This window comes from Salvelinus alpinus, chromosome 5 (assembly GCF_045679555.1).
Source record: "Salvelinus alpinus chromosome 5, SLU_Salpinus.1, whole genome shotgun sequence".
Lineage (NCBI taxonomy): Eukaryota > Metazoa > Chordata > Actinopteri > Salmoniformes > Salmonidae > Salvelinus > Salvelinus alpinus.
The window spans coordinates 82,721,076-82,743,722 of record NC_092090.1 but is presented as its reverse complement, the minus strand read 5'-3'; the positions used below and the strand labels follow the sequence as shown (position 1 = coordinate 82,743,722).

At 39.9% G+C, this 22,647-nt stretch overlaps 1 protein-coding gene across 1 annotated transcript; it reads left to right on the top strand.

Annotated features, from left to right (window-relative positions):
- Window positions 1–2,047: 2,047 nt before the first annotated feature.
- Window positions 2,048–21,090, top strand: scarb2a (scavenger receptor class B, member 2a). Its single transcript, XM_071403726.1, has 13 exons — window positions 2,048–2,549; window positions 8,684–8,841; window positions 9,203–9,350; window positions 9,885–10,079; window positions 11,004–11,095; window positions 11,447–11,566; window positions 11,964–12,142; window positions 14,859–14,977; window positions 15,199–15,272; window positions 15,368–15,419; window positions 15,643–15,795; window positions 16,788–16,835; window positions 17,150–21,090. Exons 1-13 carry the CDS (start codon window positions 2,427–2,429, stop codon window positions 17,285–17,287), a joined length of 1,599 nt encoding a protein of 532 aa, XP_071259827.1. The 5' UTR covers window positions 2,048–2,426; the 3' UTR covers window positions 17,288–21,090.
- Window positions 21,091–22,647: the final 1,557 nt, after the last annotated feature.

Below are 22,647 nucleotides of genomic sequence, written 5' to 3'. Positions count from 1 at the left end.
CAGTGTGCACATTGATAGAACTCTGTATCTTCCTGGTGCCATAAGAATGCTGCACACCCTTAATATACCCACACATATTTTACATCAGGGTTGGGCAACTTTGAGGGGGGTGGGGCCGCAGTGGATCTGTGTACCCACATCCATACCCACACATGAAGTCTTTTGGGGGTTCTAAGCCCCCAAAAATAGATTTTTTTGTCTTTGGAAATTGACCTGTGGGCGCGGGCCACCAGTTGCCCATCCCTGTTTTAGATCCTCTGTGTTCTTATAAAAACATGTTTTGACTTGCCTTATTTAATTTACTGAATTAATTTAAATAATAGACACTATACAGTATAGACATATTGTATATGTATCGTGGGGCAATTCATAAAGCTGCTTGAGGACCTTATTACTGATGAATGTGTTTGTTTTTTATGACCATGTTTTTCTTTCTGCTTGCTTTTTGCATTTATATTGATGTGTGTATTTTCTGTAATTTATGTAATTCAGAGCTCATCTGTAAAATAGACCTTGGTCTCAGTATGACTCCCTGATAAAATAAAGGTTAAATAAAAAATGTATAAAGTTTTGTCATTTTGTCATTAGTGTTTTTACTAAGCATTGCAATAGTAGCCTATTATTGTGCAAATGGAGGAAATGTAACAACATATAAAAAGAAGGGAAAAACAGAACTATTTGCTGAAATTATAAATTATTTCAAGTATTATGTCTGTACTTATTTGTTATTTTCTCTATTTCCCTCGACCTTGGCTGGACTGGGTAGTCGGGGGACCTTGGCAGGACTGGGTAGTAGGGGAGATTTCCAGTTAGCTCTGTGAGTACATTTGATGCAGTGCAAGCGAATCACCCTGACAGTCCCCCTTTAAACGAGCCCCGCCCCAAAATCAGTCGATCAAATTCTGCATCACGCTCAACCTCGTCCGTCCAATCATAACCCACCAGGGGTGGTCTTAGGATGGTGGTCCGGGAAGCTGTTAGCCAATCAAGTTTACTGCTCAGTGAACAAACGCTTCACGTCAACTATCGTTGGTTCTCTGAATAACACATTATTCATGTTCATGCTGGTTATTTAAGGGAGACCTGATGGTGATGATGATGAGGCAAGATAGCGGTATTTCATGTTGAGAAGTAACGGTCCATGACTCCCAAACATGTATGAAGGCAGAATCATGTGTACATTCATTTAGCTAACTCACCACATCAGATCCACTGTGCTTTTTAATGTTTTATAGTTATCCAATAGTATACGGCACCCTGCTAAGAATAAGTGGCAGTGGTATAGCAGGGCTAGGCTACACGCCCCACTCTCTCAGTCTAGAAAGTTACTTACTAACTAGTAGCAATCATAGTGTGACATCACATGTGAACGAGCATGCGTTGCTAATTCATTCACAAGCTCTTTGTCAGACGTTGTTAGTTTCACGTTACTACACTGCTATCTCTTCACAAACAAAAATTCCAAAATTCTATACCAAAATTACACATATTTTTGATTGAATTTAACTATCTTATTAAAACAATAACACTAGTGAATAACAAACAACAAGAATATCATTTTCCTGAATCATTATAGTAAGATTTTTTCAGAGTGATTACAATTGCACTAAAATTGTTAATTTTTTTATTATTTCATTGATATTTTTTCTATGCTTGAGTTTTTTACTGTTAATACCTGCGTTCTGTTTTGTATGACGTAACAATGTAAATTGTTGATCTGTATATAAATAAAAACAAATAAATACACTGCTATCTCTTGAAAGAATATTACTTGCAAAGTTACACATGAAAGTGAATTTGTCTCAAATTACGTCAGAACCTCAAGTTTACTTTCAAATCTTTGCTTGGTTGAATGTATCCTAATATAAAACAGCGCTATGAAGGTAGATCAAATCAAGGGCAAATCGTAGTTATTTAGTTTGTGCTGTCTTATGTTTATGGTGCTAAAAAGTAAAACAGTGACCTCAGCCACAGAAAGCAAGCTACATTTTAACACACCCACCGCTCAGCAGACACCAAAACGAACCTCTTCGCATGACCGAGTTCATTTGAATTTGGTGAGGGAGGGAGTGGAGGTCTGGCGCGCGTCCTCAGCACTGTTATTTCTCCCGCTGCCTTCGAACAACACAGTCGATTCTCATTAGGAAAACGGCTGTATGGAGAGAAGAACATTGTTCTATGACAGCACTAAGGAAACTACCAGCATTTCTTATTTTCGAAGACAGTTTGCAAGTAGATGCATATCATCGAGCAATTTTGAAATTCGTATAGTGATGTTCGCTGTAGTGTAAGAGGCAAAGTGAGAAGTAGCGGCTACCTTTTGAGTAAAATAAACCCTAAATGATCAGAACCTACAGTATTATTGTTAGTGTCATTTGGTAAGTAATTTCACATTTGCCAAATTAGTTTGACAGTTGGCTGGAATCATGACTCGGAGATCCTGTGTAATTTACGCTACTGGAATTGTCTGCGCCCACCTACTGATAGTGGGGATTGCCTTGGTGGTGGCTCAAGTCTTTCAAACAATGATTCACAACCGGCTAAAAAAGGTGAGTTGCAACTTTTTCCCACTTCAAACATGCATTTGATAGTTTTATAGTCTGGTGGCTTTAATGTGTTAGTTGTATTTGCACTGAACAGCAGACGGCGAGTCACATTTCCCATCCCTTGTTATTAGGTGACGTTCGATAGATAACGTCAAAGCATTTGTTTACTCAATCCGCATCTCCGGTCATTCGCCCACCCAACATGGGTCAGTGCAGCATGCGTTCCAAGGTCGACAATTTACAAATGCTGCATGCTTTACCACCAACCAGTGATGTTTTTTGTGGTACGAAAGCAACATTGTATAATTCATAAATCCGCAATATTGATTCAACCCTCTTGAACAGCTCTGCAAGGCGTTCAGCATTTAAACTCAATGTATAGCCTGATTGAATCTCACCGGCTGATTTACAATGCCAGGTATGTTCCTGTCACAGCGCGTGGCGGTAACAGCATCATCACCATGGATTGGTGCACTGTAGGCGAGCCGTCTGTTTTATTCCAACAATAAAATAAAGCCCACTCACTTCATTTGCTTTATTATACATAATGGTTGACAGGTGAGTTGAAATACAAGTGTACTGCTGCATCTTTATTTGCGGGGTATTCGTCTCCTTTACCTGTCTGTCACAATATCATTTATTTGGGAATGGGATTTAAAATTATAAGAGCTTTCCTCGTGGTTTATTGGGTTTATCAGTAAGGGGTTGGAATCTCGTCAGAGAAGGGTCTGGGGAGGTGCGTGCGCATGGATGGGGGAAGGGAGAGAGACCATGAAGGCTGAGTCCCGCTCCCTCATTTCACTCTTCATCCTTCTTGCTTAGCAGGTTGAACATCTCGCATCTGAACGGCTCTCTTAAAGTGCCATGCCCACCTCAGCAAGTCATAGGATATAGTTAATTAATAATTCATTTGGGTCTGGGTTTATTTGGGATATGGTGTCACCCTAGACCTAGAATACAGAACATCATGAAATGAAACAAATATTGTTGATGATGTTGTCAATCGGCCTACCTGTATTTTAAGTTCAATAAAGAGCAGGAGTCTTATGTGGACATATTGCCGGTGACTGAAAAGATAATAGATAAATTAAGAATGAATGTCCATCCACAACTGTACCACTTCTATATCTAAAACGGCTCTTAGAACGACTTTCCTGGATCTTAAAACAACAGTGAGCATTCATCTGTTTCATTGTTTCAGCCCTGGCCTGATCTAGGTCTAGAGGACTGCTGTGCCTGGAAAACAACCCTCTGTCCCCTGCCAAAAAAGTTGACAATAATTTAAACATATGACATATGTTAACTTTCATTCAAACAGTTTGTCATCCTCTAGACTGGAAAACAGCCCCAAAACATGACACTGAATAACATTTATTATGGTCTTGAGAAAGGTTATCAAACCACAACTCCCACAGATGTTTCAGGTCAGGTTTTCATTTATTTTTGAGTGAACCTGATGGTTATGTTTTAATGTCCTTACCACTCTTCATGTGACCCATCCCCAACCACCAGCTACAAAAATAGTGAGTTTTTTTGATTTTAGATAAGATTGATAAACCTTCAACCCTTTGTCCCTGCTTGCCTGTGCTTGTGAGATCAAGGTTTGAAGCATTTCAAAGAGCGAAATTATGTAAACATGACATCTATGGAAGCCTTTGAGAGACTTTTTTCAAGGGTGTTAAACACAGGAATTCTTCTAATCTAGGCCTTGACTTTACCAACAGTTAGTGTTGCACAGAAACGGTCACTCTTGGGAATTGTATCTGTTTGAGAGGGACACTATTTGATTTATAAAAACAAAACAGACATCACTGATTGTGAAACTTGGTACCATACTGCTGAAGATGAGTCTGAATCGCATGTTGGTGGTGGTTTTCTCACACTCACCTTTCGTGTATGTAGTCAGTGTTTGGCTTTAAAACTAGAATCCATAGTTGCTACATCCATTTGGACTAATATATAACCTACCAATTGATTCCTGAAGAATATACAGTGCATTCGGAAAGTATTCAGACTATCACGTTTTCCACATTTTGTTACCTTACAGCCTTATTCTAAAATATATTAAATAAAATGTCCTCATCAATCTACACACGTGTCGAGGCACAGATCTGGTGAAGGCTACCAAAAAATGTCTGCAGCATTGAAGGTCCCCAAAAACAGTGGCCTCCAACAGTTTGGAACCACCAAGACTCTTCCTAGAGCTGGCCGGGGGAGAAGGTCACCTTGGTCACCTCCATGACCGAGAAGGGCCTTGGTCAGGGAGGTGACCAAGAACCCAATGGTCACTCTGACAGAGCTCCAGAGTTCCTCTGTGGAGATGGGAGAACCTTCCAGAAGGACAACCATCTCTGCAGCACTCAACCAATCAGGCCTTTATGGTAGAGTGGCCAGACGGAAGCCACTCCTCAGTAAAAGGCACATGACAGCCCGCTTGGAGTTTGGCAAAAGGCACCTTAAAGACTCTGACCGTGAGAAACAAAATTCTCTGGTCTAATGAAACAAAGATTTAACTCTTTGGCCTGAATGCCAAGCGTCACGTCTGGAGGAAACCTGGCCCCATTCCTACGGTGAAGCATGGTGGTGGTAGCATCATGCTGTGGGGATGTTTTTCAGTGGCATGGACTGGGAGACTAGTCAGGATTGAGGGAATATGAACTGAGCAAAGTGCAGTGAGATCCTTGATGAAAACCTGCTCCAGAGCGCTCAGCACCTCAGACTGGGGCAAAGGTTCAGATACCAACAGGACAACGACCCTAGGCACACAGCCAAGACAACACAGGAGTGGCTTCGGGACAAGTCTCTGAATGTCCTTGAGTGGCCCAGCCAGAACCTGGACTTGAACCCAATCGAACATCTCTGGAGAGCTTAAAATAGCTGTGCAGTGATGCTCCCAATCTAACCTGACAGAGCTTGAGAGGATCTACAGAGAAGAATGGGAGAAACTCCCAAATACAGGTGTGCCAAGCTTGTAGCGTCATACCCAAGAATACTCGTGGCTGTAATTGCTGCCAAAGGTTCTTCAACAAAATACTGAGTAAAGGGTCTGAATACTTATGTAAATGTGACTTTCAGTTTCTTATTTCTAATACGTTTGCATACAATTCTCAACCTGTTTTTGCGTTGTCATTATGGGGTATTGTGTGCAGAATGAGGGGGGGGGCAATTTAATCAATTTTAGAATAAGGCTGTGACGTACAAAAGAACGTACTGTAACTTATAAGTGCCTCATGATTTTAGTTCAACTGTCATACCCTATCAACCCAAAATATAAGCTTATTTTAATCTGTTTTTTCTAAACAAACACTGTACACCCTCAACACATGGGTAAAAGTATAATTGTAATGCCATGGATGGTCAGTCCTTGCATCCATAGCTCTGTCCATGATTTTGAGTATGGTTACATTTCTACAGGCCCATCCCTCAGCTTTTTACAAAAACAGGCGGAGTGACTGCTTTAATTATTTCAACTGTGGATTCTAACTATAAATGCATCCAATACAACACGCATGATTGGAATAGCTGGCTTGGTATGGCTTGACTTTTCACAACTTTCAGGTGACTCAAATGATCCAGTAAAAATGAAGGGAAATGGCTTCTCGGCATCAAATATGCTATTTTGTTATATATTTCAGGAGTTCTCAGTGATATCTTTATTCCATGCGAAGAGATATTTGACTCCACAGCCTTCATACTTTACTGTACAGCATGAAATGGGCTATTAAATGAGTTGATTCATATGTCTTGTGCTGGAAACAGCCTATTTCACTGGCTCAATATGCCCATTCCAGTTATGTTGTTGAAAACTGACTAGAGTCTAAGTGAAGCAACAGGCTTCTGTTTTCCCCCAGAGGAGCATGCCCCCAGTTCAATGCTCTAGCTAGTGAGTGGTGACCTTCTGCCCAGTTGTGTTGTGTAGTGTGTTTGTCAGAATGTGTGTATGAGGCAAAATTATTGTCTGATCATTTAGGACTCCGTAGGGAGTATGTACCCGGTTTCCCCTATATTCATTTAGTAGCGGTGGCCCACCGCTGCTTAATTCTTGCCACCAAATATGATAAAATATATAATTATTCCGAGATGCACTTTTAAATGGATAGTCCATTGGCCCAATGACTGGAAAACACTGAAAAATCAAGTCTGAACGGGAAACGAGTTTGTGCATCCGTGTTGAGCCACACCTTAAAAGCGACAACTGAGCTTCTCTGAGACCTCAAGATGAGAGAGTGAGCGGTGTGAATGGTAAAGGCCTTTCTCATGTACACCTCACTTTACTCAAGGGACAGAGAAAGCAATCAGTAACCCCTTATGTAAAGGACAGGGGGGGGGGGCATTTCTCACTTGAAGTTAGAAATACCCTCCTTGAATGGTAAAAAAAAAGTTTGTTACAGATTTCTCTATATAGTGGGCATACATTACTTACCAGTATCTTATGGATCAACCAACATTCTCTTTTTAGATTTGACAACCATGTTTCATCACGCTTCATTCTTTCAAAGTGTTGAATGTCACTGCGTCTGTTTTAATTACAGTTGAATTACTCAGGTCTCAGAGCATTTCGTGTTATTTTGTACCTAAATCCGAGACACTCCATTTAGTATGAAATGTTACATTTCGTATGGTATGTATTAACTTGTGGATGTCCATCATCCATTTCTTATGATATTTTAGAAATTACCATTTGTATGATATCTTCCGAATTTCAATACTTATAATATGTTATGAATTTGCAAAACGTGAGATATGTTACAAATTCCATTTTCTTGTGGCTGTTAGCTTGGTGGCTAACGTTAGCTAGGCTAGGGCTTAGGGTTAGAGGGAAGGGTTAGCTAACATGCTAAGTAGTTGCAAAGTAGATCAAAAAAGTAGTAAGTAGTTGAGAAGTTGTTAATTAGCTAAAATGCTAAAGTTGTCCGTGATGAGATTCGACATTTCCGTTATATGCCCACCCACCCATCCTCCTTTCGTTTTTGTCTTAAGTAACCTTACCAAACGTTTTATATATATATATATATATATAACACCCATATATAAACACCCATATATATATAGGTGTTTACTATGTTGCGTCTAGTCGGAGACCAGACCGGGTTGAAACTGTAATGTGGGCTAATGTTAAACATGATTGAATGCATGATTGGGTAGGCTGTCATTGTAAATAAGAATTTGTTCTTAACTGACTTGCCTAGGTAAATAAAAAAGTTTACACTAATGGTGTTTAAAATGCTGTGTAATTGTGGTGGAATTTACTGGGGCCGGGATGATACCACTATTGCAATATTTTTTTCCCATGGCAAAAATAAAAACAAGAAGCAGACAACTCTTTGGTCCTTCAAAAACCTTCTGTATGTAAAATATTGTGTTCTATAGTTGGATAATAAATGCATGTGACTGGATGATAACATAATTATGTTTGTTTGTAATATTAGGGTTGTTTTCCTAAGAAAGTTAAACCCATTTTGTTTCCTTGCCACGATACTAATGAGTATTGCGATACTGGTATCCTCCCAGCTCTAGAATTTACCTGTAAACTTTTTTTTATCTGATTATTGTCGCATTTCGAAAACAGGACAAATTTAGTCCCACATGGATTACTGTGGTCTGAGAGACTTATCTGAACACATTTAACCACTTTCCTCTATTCATATGATGACCAATAGGACAGTGTTACTACTCCGTATTGTTTATTCAAACTGTCATGCTGCCAATTTGGTGAGTGGTCATTTAAGGAAAAATGCAAACATCCCTTGATCAGCCTGCTGGGGTTCGCCCAAACCTCCTCCTTTGCTGTGTTCACTCAGGTTTTCTTCTTGTTCTGACAGTTATTCACCAATGAAGGCGTTTTCCCCCTTCCCCTGGGGTTTTGGTGTGCTGGCATTGCGTCTTCGCTACATTATTTGCTGTGTCTGCTCTCTCCTGGTATAACCTGAAAGGGTTGTTGATGGGTGGTGCAGCCGAAATCAAAAATTAAATAGCTTTTGAAAGCCAAAATATATTTAGTTTAGAGATTAATAGGGTTACTGTTTCAAATAGCTTTTTAGGCCAGCGCTCCTTCTATCCCTCAAATGTACACTTGGAGAGATCATTGTTGTTTTGGACTTTCTTTAAATAACTTTCTCTTACAATATTTTTTTTAGGAATTGACTTTAACAGAGGCAAGCCAAGTATTTGAGTCATGGAAGAACCCGCCGCCTCCAGTCTACATGGAGTATTACTTCTTCAACGTGACCAATCCAGAAGTGTTCTTAGCAGGGGGAAAGGCAGTGGTCACCCAGATTGGACCATACACTTACAGGTGGGTTGACAACACACTCACTGCTGTCCTTTGAAATTAGGAGGCCTCACTTCACACAGGGCTGAATCTTATCTTGAGATCCAGAATCATGACTTTGACTTAAGTGGAAATCATGTATCGATGCCAATGGAAGGTTTTTGCATGTGCTCAAGTTAAGATTCGGCTTACAATGTATTTGTTTTATTAGCTGTACGTTTGATCATGGGAAGCTGGTGATTCAGGTCTTGGGAAAGTCATATTGAATGAAAGCGGTTCCATGCTGCTGAACCTGCTGGTGGACTTGTTTGAACTTGTCTTTCATCCCCATGTGAACATCTGTGTGGACCGACTTAATCCTCATATCCACATCTTTCCATAACAGGGAATACAGACCCAGGGAAAATGTGACTTTCCTTGAAAATGGAACCAAGGTTTATGCCCTGAATCCCAAAAGCTTTGTCTTCGTCCCAGAGAAGTCCAGAGGTAATCCAGAGGTCGACATTCTGAGGACAGTCAACATCCCAGCTGTGGTGAGTTAGTATGTGTCTCTCTCGGCCTCTGCTTGTTACCTCTACATTTGGTATACTTGTACAGTCTTCGCTTATGCACTGTATCTTAGCTGCCATGGACACGTTGTATCTGCAATATAGTGTGTTATAAACTGTGGTGCAACACAGTTTATGTACTTAGAAACATGAGGGTGTGAATTATTCCACAAGTGTATCCTCTTCTGTTTTGGTTAAGTTTAACCTTTCAAGAGTCCCAGTATAAATCCACTTCTAACCCTGTATTGACATTCCTTTACTGCATCATTCCAGTAGACTTTCCAAGCATTATGCTAAATACTGTATTATGACATCTTGGTGACTTGTGCATACCAACTTTTTACTTTATAGCAGACACTGTCATGGACATAATCCAATTTCCATTAATGAGAACCAGACCAGAGTCTAGACAGCAACAAAAGCTATAGACTTAGAAACGTTGTTTATAATTTTGTTACTAGTGGTATGATAGAATGTGAGCTCTAACCCCTTCTCTCTCTGTTTCTTCTCCCTCTACAGGCGGTGATGAGTGAGCTGAACTCCTACTCCTTCCTGCTGCGTACCTTGGTCTCCATGTATATGAAGTCCATCGGTGTGGAGATCTTCATGACCCGCACCGTCCACGAGGTGCTGTGGGGCTTCAAGGACCCTCTGCTCACCAAAATCCACAGCATTAAGCCAGAGGTGGATGAGATGTTTGGGCTGATGTGGAAGGTAGGCACTGTTTGTGTTTAGTAAAAACTTGAAATATGCTTAATCAGGTTACACTTCTGAATACAGTCATTCACTAAAGTTATAACCTTAGCTAATGGCCGGTCTTGAAATTTGTGATTTAACCGAAGGTTGTGAAATTGCACTAGAACTCCTTTAGTCATTGAACCAGTAGGTGGTTGGTAGGGCCTGGGAGGAGGTCTCTGTTGGTAGGGCCTGGGAGGAGGTCTCTGTTGGTAGGGCCTGGGAGGAGGTCTCTGTTGGTAGGGCCTGGGAGGAGGTCTCTGTTGATAGGGCCTGGGAGGAGGTCTCGTGGAGTCATCACGTGATGAGTGAAAATGACAAAATGCTGATGAAGCTGCTTACTTACCCTTTTTCTGGGAGACTCGTGTCTACTTTGGAGACACACATCTGCTATTCCACCTCACGCAATAACAATGCGAATAGTTTTCTCAGGTTCCACAAACCAGATAATGGTGCATTATTTGGAAATCCCCTGAAAGAACTAGACGTTGGGTAGAATTTTACCTAAATTGTAAAATCTCAACTGTCAAAGCATTTGTGTCAACCGTTTTGGTCAACTACAGTCTTTTACCGCTGCCTATAAAATTATAATATGAGAAGGAAAAACAGAACGGGATAGGCAGGCTACAGTAACGCAGTGGCATTTTTTCCCCTCTATAGCACAATATCCCCCGTCAGTACAGTTCCAACAACGACAACCAGACACTTTAAACACTGAAATTCCTTCCCAAATGACCGTTTTAACAGCATTGGAGGAAGGTGTTCTTATTTTTCCTCTGCTTATCAAGAGTCCATGTGGCTGTTTCTAATTCTGTACCTGTCCACTGTTCTCCTGGATGTTGGATATCTTCCTTTTGATATGACAGTCTAACTGAACTATTTTCTTTCTCTCTCTCCTCCTAGAAAAATGGAACTCATGAAGGAGAGTTTGTGTTCCTGACTGGAGAACGTGACTACATGGAATATGGCAGAATAGACACATGGAACGGGTTGACGTAAGGACCTTTATTTCCCTCTGTTTTCCACCTTCATGTTGTTGTAGTTAATGGTTCTCAAAAAACATTGCTCATGTCAGCCCTGCGACATTGGGTTTACTCATTTAACGGGAATGAATTGGGATCTGTCCAAATCAAGTATTCAAAGTCCAAGGATCAACACATTTGCTCCCTGTCATGACAGAGCAGATTGCAAATTCGTATATTTAAATATCAGAAATAGAAAACCGCTTCCAGGCATTTGAAATGAAATCAGTATTTGGCCCCGCCATGTTGTTTTATAATAACCTTGTGTAAACGAAAGCTTCTTCTTGATGTCTAACATATCCCGTACCTTTCCCCTATAAACAGTGAAATGTCATGGTGGTCCTCTAACCAGAGCAACATGATCAACGGGACGGACGGCAGTGTTTTCCACCCTCTGTTGTCTAGGAAAGAGCTGCTGTACATCTTTGCGGCTGACCTCTGCAGGTACGTCAGTCATATCTCCAAATCTGTATTGTCTGTAGTTTTATTATTTGTTTACAGTCAAAGCAGCCAGTACAGAGAGGGATGGTGGTTTAGGTGACAGCCAAGAATTATCGAGAAACGACTGACTCGTATTCGTAACGGACTGGTAAACCACTGTAGAAGACGCCACACCCTGGCCATGGTAAACAGGTGTGAGTTGGGCATGTTCCTACCAACATCTCATATTTACCCAATGTTCCACACAGTAGGTGACACATTTGTTAACACAGACCTCACAATCTCCTCTGCAAAATGACATGTGTAGAACTGAATTCCAAATTCTTGCCTTAAGTTTTGTGAGCTGAGAAACTCCTACACAGCTTATGTGTCCTTATTCTTACCTGCCTCTGGGGTTTAGGTCTATCCATCTGGGTTATGTTGAGGACGTGGACGTAAAGGGCATCCCAGCCTACCGTTTCGCCCCGCCCCACGATGTCCTGCAGAGTCCTGAGGAGAACCCCACTAACGCCGGCTTCTGTGTGCCAGCTGGGGACTGCCTCGGCACCGGGGTGCTAAAAGTCAGTGTTTGCAGAGAAGGTAAGAGATGGTTCATTACTGTCGCAACCCTGGTTGGCATAACATTATATGTGCCCCACATACCCACTGTTTGTTTTGACTATCACTTGTATCACTAGCCACTTTAAACAATGCCACTTAATATAATGTATATGTATACTGTATACTGTACTCTATAATCTACTGCATCTTGCCATCTTTATATAATACATGTATCACTAGCCACTTTAAACTATGCCACTTTTATGTTTACATACCCTACATTACTCATATGTGTATATACTGTACTCAATACCATCTACTGCATCTTGCCTATGCTGTTCTGTACCATCACTCATTCATATATCTTTATGTACATATTCTTTATCCCTTTACACTTGTGTGTGTATAAGGTAGTAGTTGTGGAATTGTTAGGTTAGATTACTCGTTGGTTATTACTAGAGGTTGACCGATTATGATTTTTCAACGCCGATACCGATTATTGGAGGACAAAAAAAGCCGATACCGATTAATCGGCCGATTAAAAAAAAAATAATAATAATAATAATAATAATATGTATTTATATATATCATACACACACACACATTTTTGTAATAATGACAATTGCAACAATACTGGATGAACAATGAACACTTATTTTAACTTAATATAATACATAAATAAAATCAATTTAGTCTCAAATAACATGAGAACATATGTTAAAACAAACCACCAGCTTTCATGGGTCTTCAATATTCCCAGTTAAGAAGTTTTGGGTTGTAGTGCAGAAAGCAGAGCTTGTCTGCATGGTCCCCTGTCAGTCTGCTCCTCCGCGAAACACAGACCTTATTTGAAGTAGATCAAGACATCTCTATGGAAGACATGAACGGTAAAATAACGAAGGAACCACTTTCAAGTTCAGCCGCAAGTTATTACAGGAATTATAACGCATCGACTATTTCTCTCTAAACCATATACCTTTGACTAATCCGGAAACTATCACCTCGAAAACAAAGCGTTTATTCCGTTCTGTATTTTATCTAACGGGTGGCATCCATGAGTCTAAATATTCCTGTTACATTGCACAACCTTCAATGTTATGTCATAATTATGTAAAATTCAGGCAAATTAGTTCACAAAGAGCCAGGCGGCCCAAACTGTTGCATATACCCTGACTCTGCGTGCAATGAACGCAAGAGAAATTACACAATTTCACCTGGTTAATATTGCCTGCTAACCTGGATTTCTTTTAGATAAATATGCAGGTTTAAAAATATATACTTGTGTATTGATTTTAAGAAAGGCATTGATGTTTATGGTTAAGTACACATTGGAGCAATGACAGTCATTGATTGATTGTTTTTTATAAGATAAGTTCAATGCTAGCTAGCAATTTACCTTCGCTTACTGCATTCGTGTAACAGGCAGGCTCCTCGTGGAGTGCAATGTAATCAGGTGTTAGAGCATTGGACTAGTTAACTGTAAGGTTGCAAGATTGGATCCCCCGAGCTGACAAGGTTAAAAATCTGTCTAGGCCGTCATTGAAAACAAAGAATGTGTTCTTAACTGACTTGCCTAGTTAAATAAAGATAAAAATTTAAAAAAGAAATCGGCAAATCGGCACCCAAAAATACCGATTTCCGATTGTTATGAATCGGCCCCGATTAATCGGTCGACCTCTAGTTATTACTCCATTGTCGGAACTAGAAGCACAAGAATTTCGCTACACTCGCATTAACATCTGCTAACCATGTGTATGTGACAAATAAAATTTGATTTGACTAACCCCATAACCTAGTTTTTTGACCGATTTAAAAAAATATATATATAATCATAATAACCCAATCAATCTAGTTCTAACTGCAATCCAAGCTCCAATAGATATCAGAAATGTCCATGTTTGAGTATCCAGATTTCATAGTAGTGTAGATGGTGAATGATTAACTCTGGATGAGGGCTATAAAACACTTGAATTTGAGGATAAGGTTAATCTCCAAAGGCTTTCCCCTCATAAAACAATCACATGGCATATAAATGCACTACGTTAACCCTTAAGTCTCGCGAGGGAAGTAGATATGTTTTTAAGAGACATCCGCTTTCGTAGTGTGGTGCCGAGAAAGTTCAACAATCGGGGCAAAGTTATTCCTCAGTGTTCGCAATGCTGAAATGATGGTTCTATTGATTTGAGGCTGTTCTAGCCGCGTCCTCTCGGGGCTGCAAAGTGAATAGGACCCTTTATTAATTCTTTGTGGGGGTTTGAATTCCATTTGTCAGATATAGCAGTTTGAATAGTTTTCATATTCCTTAGTGAGGGTTATTGGCTCCCACACTGGAACACATTACATGGTGTCTCTATGAGTAGGACCTTGTGGAACTTCATAATTGTCATTCTGACCTCCAAAGGAATCGTTTTGTCTTGGGTTGTAAAAACCGTCCATAATTTCACTGTATCAGAACATGTCCAGTACAGGCCACCTTTCCAATGGCAAGGAAGGAACTTGACACATATTTTTGCTATTTGTTCTGTTATCTCCATGCCTGGGTAATAATACCAGATAGCACACGTTATCAATCTCTCAATTTTGTCCTTGATGTTTCCCTTTTAGAGCCCCAATATTAAAACATTGGACTTTGTTTTGCCTAATCCTCTCTTATGGCAGTCCAGGATAAGGACATGGGCTATTTGATCATATAGGTTGCTTGTGGTGTTTTCTCTTAAATCATGTTTCTTTCCTATCTCCTTCCTCTTGTCCATAGGTGCACCTATCGTGGTGTCGTTCCCCCACTTTTATCAGGCAGATGACAAGTACATTAATGCTGTTGATGGACTGCACCCCAACAAGGAGGAGCATGAGACTTACCTTGACCTTAACCCGGTATGAACAAACATTTGATATACCATATATAGTGATGAGGCCAATATGCAGGATCAGTTATGGGGCCTATACACTTACATACTCTCATTGTGAGTTTACTGTATTTAATAGCTCTATTACATGTTGTATGTGTTAATGCAGTACCAGTGGAATATAAACATTTGCTTCCTCCATGTTGGAAAGGGCAAGTTCTAACTGAATAAGTTTATTTTGTTTTTTAGACCACTGGGGTTCCCATCCGTGCTTGCAAGAGAGCCCAGCTCAATATAATTTTAAACAGAGTTCCAGGCTTCCCGTAAGTATAGCAATCTGAACAGTTTGCCACACTGACCCTTCTCATCCCTCATACGAATTGAGTGAAAAAGCCTCACTTCATTTTCTCTTCCACAGCAAAACCAAACATCTAAACGAGATCATTTTTCCCATCATGTTTGTCAATGAGGTAAGACTTATCTCCTCCCTTTCTCTCTCTCCAATTTATTTTGTGAAATTCAGTCAGCCTCACGTGCAGCCAAGACATATCAAATGAATTTGCATTAGACAAAAATCCAGATATTTAGCTAGAGAGAACCCTCTAGTCTATTATTAAGATCAGTTAATAACAACATAGTAAAGACAGGTTAATAACCTTAGTGACCACCCCCCCCCCCCCCCCCTTCCCCCAGACGGCCACTATTGACGATGACTCTGCTGCCCAGATGAGAACTCTGCTGCTCATCGTGACCCTGGTGTCCAACTTCCCTCTGCTCATCGTGGGCATGGGAGCCATCCTGCTCATTGTCCTAGTCGTCCTGGTCTGCAGGTCTCGCCAGAAGAAGGTAAGACCTGTCCTCTACTCCTGCACTTATTACCAGGAGATCCCAATCTATTTTTTTTGTAGCAATAATATTCATACGCTTCTCTAAAATAGTGTAAATTATGCAAGACACTCACAATATGTCAGTTGTTGTCCAGGAGGTTCTAAGTGATTAGAATTGAATGGTGCATTGACACAACAAAGGTTTTATGTTAGCTTTGACTGTGCTCTTGCATGTTTGATCTGTTTTATATACAATTTATTCTTCTATATTATTATATATTAATCAGTGGTCTGGTGTCTGAGTTCTCCATCTCCTTGCATGTTAAGTTAACACCGTGCATGAGGAACCTCACATAGTCAACATGTGCTGCGTTCTGTAATCTCTGTATGAAATGATAGTGCTGCTGGCCTTTCTAACAATTTTAAATAACTGAGGTCAAAACAGGAAGTATAGATCTTAATTTAGCAGTCCCCGTTGGCAGATAGACAGTCACAATGATGACCGTGTATAGTCTACACTACCGTACAGGCCAAAGAGTGCTCTGAACTCTAGTAACAATAGTTCTGTAGGATAGCCAGGGTACTTTCAACACTTATCTGTGTTTGTCTAGGTTAGTCCCTCTGACCACATTTGCACGACCCCATTCCCCACCCATCAGTTGTGACTCGGATAGATAACCCCCATCTTAGTAGAAGTTCACGTCATAGCTTGGAATATCAAAAAGCTATAATCGTTAATTCAAACAATAACAAAGCTGTGTTTTGGTAAAAAGCTGAGGAATGGGTCTGGAGAAATGTAACCACTGACAGAACCACCAGACATGGATGCATGGACTGATCATTGACAATATATGAGTCATAAGTTATATTTTCCAAAATCAATGAGTTTATATCATTAATTTATAAGACCAAAGATGAATGTATCAACTAAGGATTCCAGCTTTGAAGAACTGTATAGTTACCGTGCAATGATTAACATTTTCTGTAACCCTTTTTTCCTTTCTGTTTTAGAATGAAGTAAAACGTATTGATTTTACTGAAGCTTTTCATTCTTTTACTGTAAGTCTTCATTTGCCTCATTTGTCATTTTCGTTCAGTTATTAGCAATTCTTGTTAACTTTAATTTCTAATATCTTTAGGTATAATATATACATTTATTTTACATTCCTGCTTCATAGTGGTATTTCTTCATTAACTTGAAAGTATTTTGAGATTGTTGGTTTTGTACAGTGACAAACTAATTGCGGATAATCATTCATTAATTATATACCATTGCAATATATTTCCGATTTAGTTGTAAATATATAAAATGTTTGTTGTTTTCATGGTTGAAACCTGCTTTGTCGTTTACAAAATGTCCTCTCCCTCTTCAGACGGCAAAAGATGAAACGGCCTACACTCAAGTCAGCGACAAACCAGAGGTTGAACCATCAGAAAACAACTATACCAACCAGCCAATGAGGAACGGCTCCTACATCGCCATGTCTCCCGTGGAGGCTCAGAAGTGTTGATGCAGGCTGCATTGTGTGGCGGGGCAGGCGGAGCAGCCTGGGCGTGGTATTATAACCAAGGCAGGGTTTTGCAGTGCGGCCAGGGGTTTTCACTTTTGGGCAACAACCCCAATAAATGTCCATGTCAATCAAGCTGCTGCTCTTCTCAATGACGCTCTTGACTATCCTGCTGAGCATGGTCTTTCTGCCTGCCATAGTGCAAAACAACAACTATTGTCGTCTACTACTACTACTACTACTACTACTACTACTACTACTGTCACTTCTGTCTCTGTTCTGTTGGGCTCAGTGCTGGGTTCATGAAGGAACACATGGACAGCCAAGACAAAGCTTTTTTGAGTATTTTCGGCAAGGGAATAAGTATCAAATTAGGCAGTATATTCTAACTAATTAATAACAACCACTGAGCAGTCACTATCATCCTTCCACTGACTGATGGGTAGTATTCACCTGATTTAATGAAGACTAGAGGGTTCTGAAACATTTCTTTGTATCAGTGTTTGTGAGGTCAACTCAAACAGCCACCAGATTAAAACATCTGGTATTCTTCCCTCCCTGTAACTGAGTATTCACTGACTCAGAATATAAGTGGTTTTGCTAGTAAAACTGTACTTAGCATATCCTTTTAGAAGAAAAAAGAAATGGACTATTTATAATATATTTTCTTTTCCTGGGATGAATCCGTCAGTGCTCACACCCAAATAGAATTTGTGACAGTTTGTGTGTGCATGTCTTAACATGCAGTGTCCTGTTTTGATTGGACTATGGGAGACTATTTTTCTTGACGCAGGCTCAGTGTAGTATGACAACTGAGAAACTAGACATTTAGATTTCTTTCCCTTCACCTTTTCCCCAACACTAGTTTGAGACAGAATTTTTTAAAACCTTAGACATTTCCTCAGATAAGGCATTAGTAAATAGCTGCTTTCCCATTAAGGATGATTAATAGCCAAAGTAGAAAAGGCCTAAACTTTCATCTCATATTGAAATTGTAAGAAAAAAAAAACTACCCATAAAACTTACAAGGGAAACTTGAACCTACTTTCTGCCTTACAATTTTCAGTGTTTCTTTGTTGATATGGTAAAAAGCTGGATATCTTAATAGTTGTACATATGCAATGGGGAAATGTCTGGCTACCTCTGACCTAATCCAGCAAGTAGTCACAGGTGTGCCGAAGACACCATTTTTTAAACTTCAGTGTCGACCCACTTTGTGTGTCTGCATCAATACTTGGAGAAAGCACAATTTGGATTGATAGTACAGTCCTCATAACAAGGTGACCAGGTTTTCACATAAAGACGAAACACTGTTAGAAACACCAACTAGTGCGCCGTAAAGAAAACACAGGTGAATTGTAGAATAAACAATCGGGCCCTGCACACCGCTTCTGCTGTGCATGTTATGTCAGAGTCAACTGGCTAGCCAAGGAGCTGTAGCTATTCAGACGAACATGGCACTTGAATCACTCTTTGTCTGATGTTTTGATATGTTTTTTTGGCCATCGTTGGTCACTAGTCTCTGTGTCGTGTCAAGCCTTTTGGCAGTTGCTTCTGGAAAAAACGAACTAAGGCCATAATACTGTCAACTTGAAAATTCCTGCACTTTCCCAAAAAAAGAGAACATGCCCTGTATTTTTTGGGGATGTTACATAAAATGCAAGGGTCCTTCTGTGTATTTCAGTAGTTTGCCCCAGGGTTGTTTTTCAATGTGGTTCCTGAGGTGTTATTCTAGATGGACACTTTGCCTTTGTTACTTGCTTTTCAGTACATTTAATATTATTTTTTATTTGTATCTATTATTGCTGCTATTAATTGCCATAACCCATGGACTTGTATTTTTTCTATGGATGAGCCATGCTCATATTCTGTTTTAAGGTTGTTCCAACAGAAACCAGTATCAACTTCTGAATTGCTATGTCTGGTCTCTGTGAAGCAACTCTTTAAATATTGAATATTTGAGCAGGATACAATGCCCAAAGCTTGCTGTCATTTACTGTGATTAGCACATAACTATAGATAGCAACACATTGTAACATGAGGAATTGTCCATATTGGGAAAGTTTTGATATTTGTAATACTTGTTTCTGTGGGTGATGATAGGGTTTGTTCAACTGGAAACTCTGACGTTCTAGATGGGATGCCCTTGTAAACAAATGTAATAGTTTTTTATTTTACTATTTAAAAAAATAAATAATCAAGCATGAGTTTGGTTGTGCAATTAAGGACGTCTGTCAGACATGGCTTTGGGCATATACTCTGAAACTTTGGTCCTGGATATATTATATGTCAAGGACCAATAAACAGTAGGCCTTTTCAGCTCAATCTATATACAAGCAATCATGGCCTTGTGCATGTATTGCTTACTTGTTTAATCATCACAGTATATCTTACCATCCTTATTGACTTGAATTTATAAGACCTTAAACCTGAACTGTGTGTGCGTGCGTGCGCACACACACACATACATACACATACATACACCTGAGCCAATACTTACCACTGTCTGACTGACTAGTCCCATTCACCTTTTGTACCCAATCATTCAAGTCCATTTGCTCCCCTGTGCTTGACCAAAGATAACCTACATAGATCTGTTTCAGCTCGTGTTTACTCTCCTCAGAGATAACGGTTGTGCCGCCACCACCGTCTGCCTACCTTCTACACGATGGCTGCGTCTGGAATTGCACCCTAAATCTTATACAGTGCATTACTTTTGACCAGGGCCCACAGGCTCTGGTCAAAGGTAGTGCGCCCTGGTCAAAAGTAGTGCACTGTATAGGGAATAAGTTGCTGTTTCAGATGCATTACAAGTGCAGTGTATTTACAACAGTGTTTGAGTCATGTGCTTCTCCCATCAAGGCCAAAACATGTGGTTTTTACAATTTGATAAGGATTATTAATATCAAGCGAACTTCAAAGGGTTAAAATGCATCTCTAATGTGAAGGGGAAAAAACTGAGTTATGTATTGACGCAGCAATACAATGTTATGTAAAAATTTTTATAAATGTTTTTTAATCTGACACAATATTTATGTATCCATATGTTCACTGTTATATTTGTCCCGAGTGTATGTTTTTTGTGGTCCTGTTTCATTTCTAAGTACAGTTTATTTTTTAATATTCAACGGGGGTTATCGCACACATGTTCAGTTTGTATCATGACATGTTTGTCTCACAGAAAAATACATATTGTAAAAATGGTTCATAATGTGAGATATTGATCCATCAGTGAGGGTTGCGAAGTCCCCAAATGTTCTGAGAGAATTCCTTGATGGTTGTGAATGTGTGTGTGTATAGGATAATAAGCTAATGTAGACCTATTTTTGTGGAGCTAATGCACAGTTTTGTCAAACTGGAGTGATTAATTGGAAGGCTGACTATCTGTGTACATGTGTAGGGAGATTGCCTTGGTGCCAGAACAGGAACAAGGGAAGTGTACTATCAATCTAACCCATAGATGAATGAAGCCCTCCTTCAGGGAAGAAGAACGCTGGTGCCATACATCCTTTTATTTCATACATTTACTTTCAAGTTACCGATTTTTGTTTTTAAGCAGTGTAGCAACTGTATAATGTTCACATGTCATTGCATGTAAGTTTCTCAGTCACCGACTAACAGACATTTCATGTTACTTCTGAGATTTATATTTTTTTGCTGCTGAAAATGACAATCGTCATGTTGGGTGCAAAACTATTTCAAAAGTAATCCATAACTTTTAGTTAATTTACACTGCACAAATGTTAATACAATGCTTTTGTAAACATTTTTAGTGTATTTGTACAAATAAATACATTTGCAATGAATACAGTTGATGACCTAATTTTTTCAGTCTTGCTTGCTTTTAATACACTACTGATATACTAAAGTTTTACTTTTTAATACATTGAGACCGTAGTAGTTTAACATATTTTTTCTGCTTGTGGTATTTGTTGGTGCCTTCACACACTACATGACCAAAAGTATGTGGACACCTGCCTGTCGAACCTCTCATTCCAAAATCATGGCCATTAATATGGAGTTGGTCCCCCCCTTTGCTGTAATAACAGCCTCCACTCTTCTGGGAAGGAGTTCCACTAGATGTTGGATCAGTGCTGCGGTGACTTGCTTCCTTCCATTCAGCCACAAGCATTAGTGAGGTCGGGCACTGATGTTGGGCAAGTCAAGTTCTTCCACGCCGATCTCGACAAGCCATTTCTGTATGGACCTTGTTTTGTGCACAGGGTATTTGTCATGCTGAAACAGGAAAGGGCCTTCCCCAAACTGTTGCCACAAAGTAGGAAACACAGAATCATCTAGAATGTCATTGTATGCTGTAGCATTAAAATGTCCCTTAACTGGAACTAAGGTGCCTAAGCCGAACCATGAAAAACAGCCCTCTTCTACCAAACTTTACAGATTATTATTGTAAAATAGATTGTGTCTGTAAAATGTACAAGTATGTAAAAGCTGAAAGTAGAAACCTAAGTGTTGTTCATTAGTTTACTCCAATTAGGGGAGGGGTGGTAGGGTTAGTGGAATGTGTGTGTGTATATATATATATATATTTGCTAAAAAATCTATGGGGGATTGGAAATGATGCAGACAATTACATTGATGGAAGCTATAATCTATTTGCAATATTAAAGCTGATCTACCCCATAAAAAAAAAATAACTTTACTGTTGACACTGCATTGGGGAAGGTAGCGTTCTCCTGGCATCCGCCAAATCTGGATTCGTCCGTCGGACTGCCAGATGGTGATGCGTGATTCATCACTCCAGGGAAAGCGTTTCCACTGCTCCAGAGTCCAATGGCTTTACACCACTCCAGCTGACGCTTGGCATTGCACATGGTGATCTTAGGGTTGTGTGTGGCTGCTCGGCCATGGAAACTAATTTCATGAAGCTCCAAACAAACAGTTATTGTGCTGACGTTGCTTCCAGAGACAGTTTGTTACTCGGTAGTGAGTGATGCAACCGAGGACAGATGATTTTTACGCTCTTCAGCACTCTGTGGTCCTGTTCTGTGAGCTTGTGTGGTCTACCACTTTGCGGCTGAGACGTTGTTGCTCCTAGGCATTTCTACTTCACAATAATAGCACTTACAGTTGACAGGAGCAGCTCTATTAGGGCCAAAATTTGACGAACTGATTTGTTGGAAAGGTGGCATCCTACAGTGTGACGGTGCCAGGTTGACAGTTCACAGCTCTTCAGTAAGGCCATTCTACTGACACTGTTTGTTTATGGAGATTGCATGGCTGTGTGCTTGATTTTATATACCTTTCAGCAACAGGTGTGGCTGAAATAGCCGAATCCACTGTTGTAGGGGTGTCCACATACTTTTGTAAATATACAGTGCCTCCAGAAAGTATTCAGACCCCTT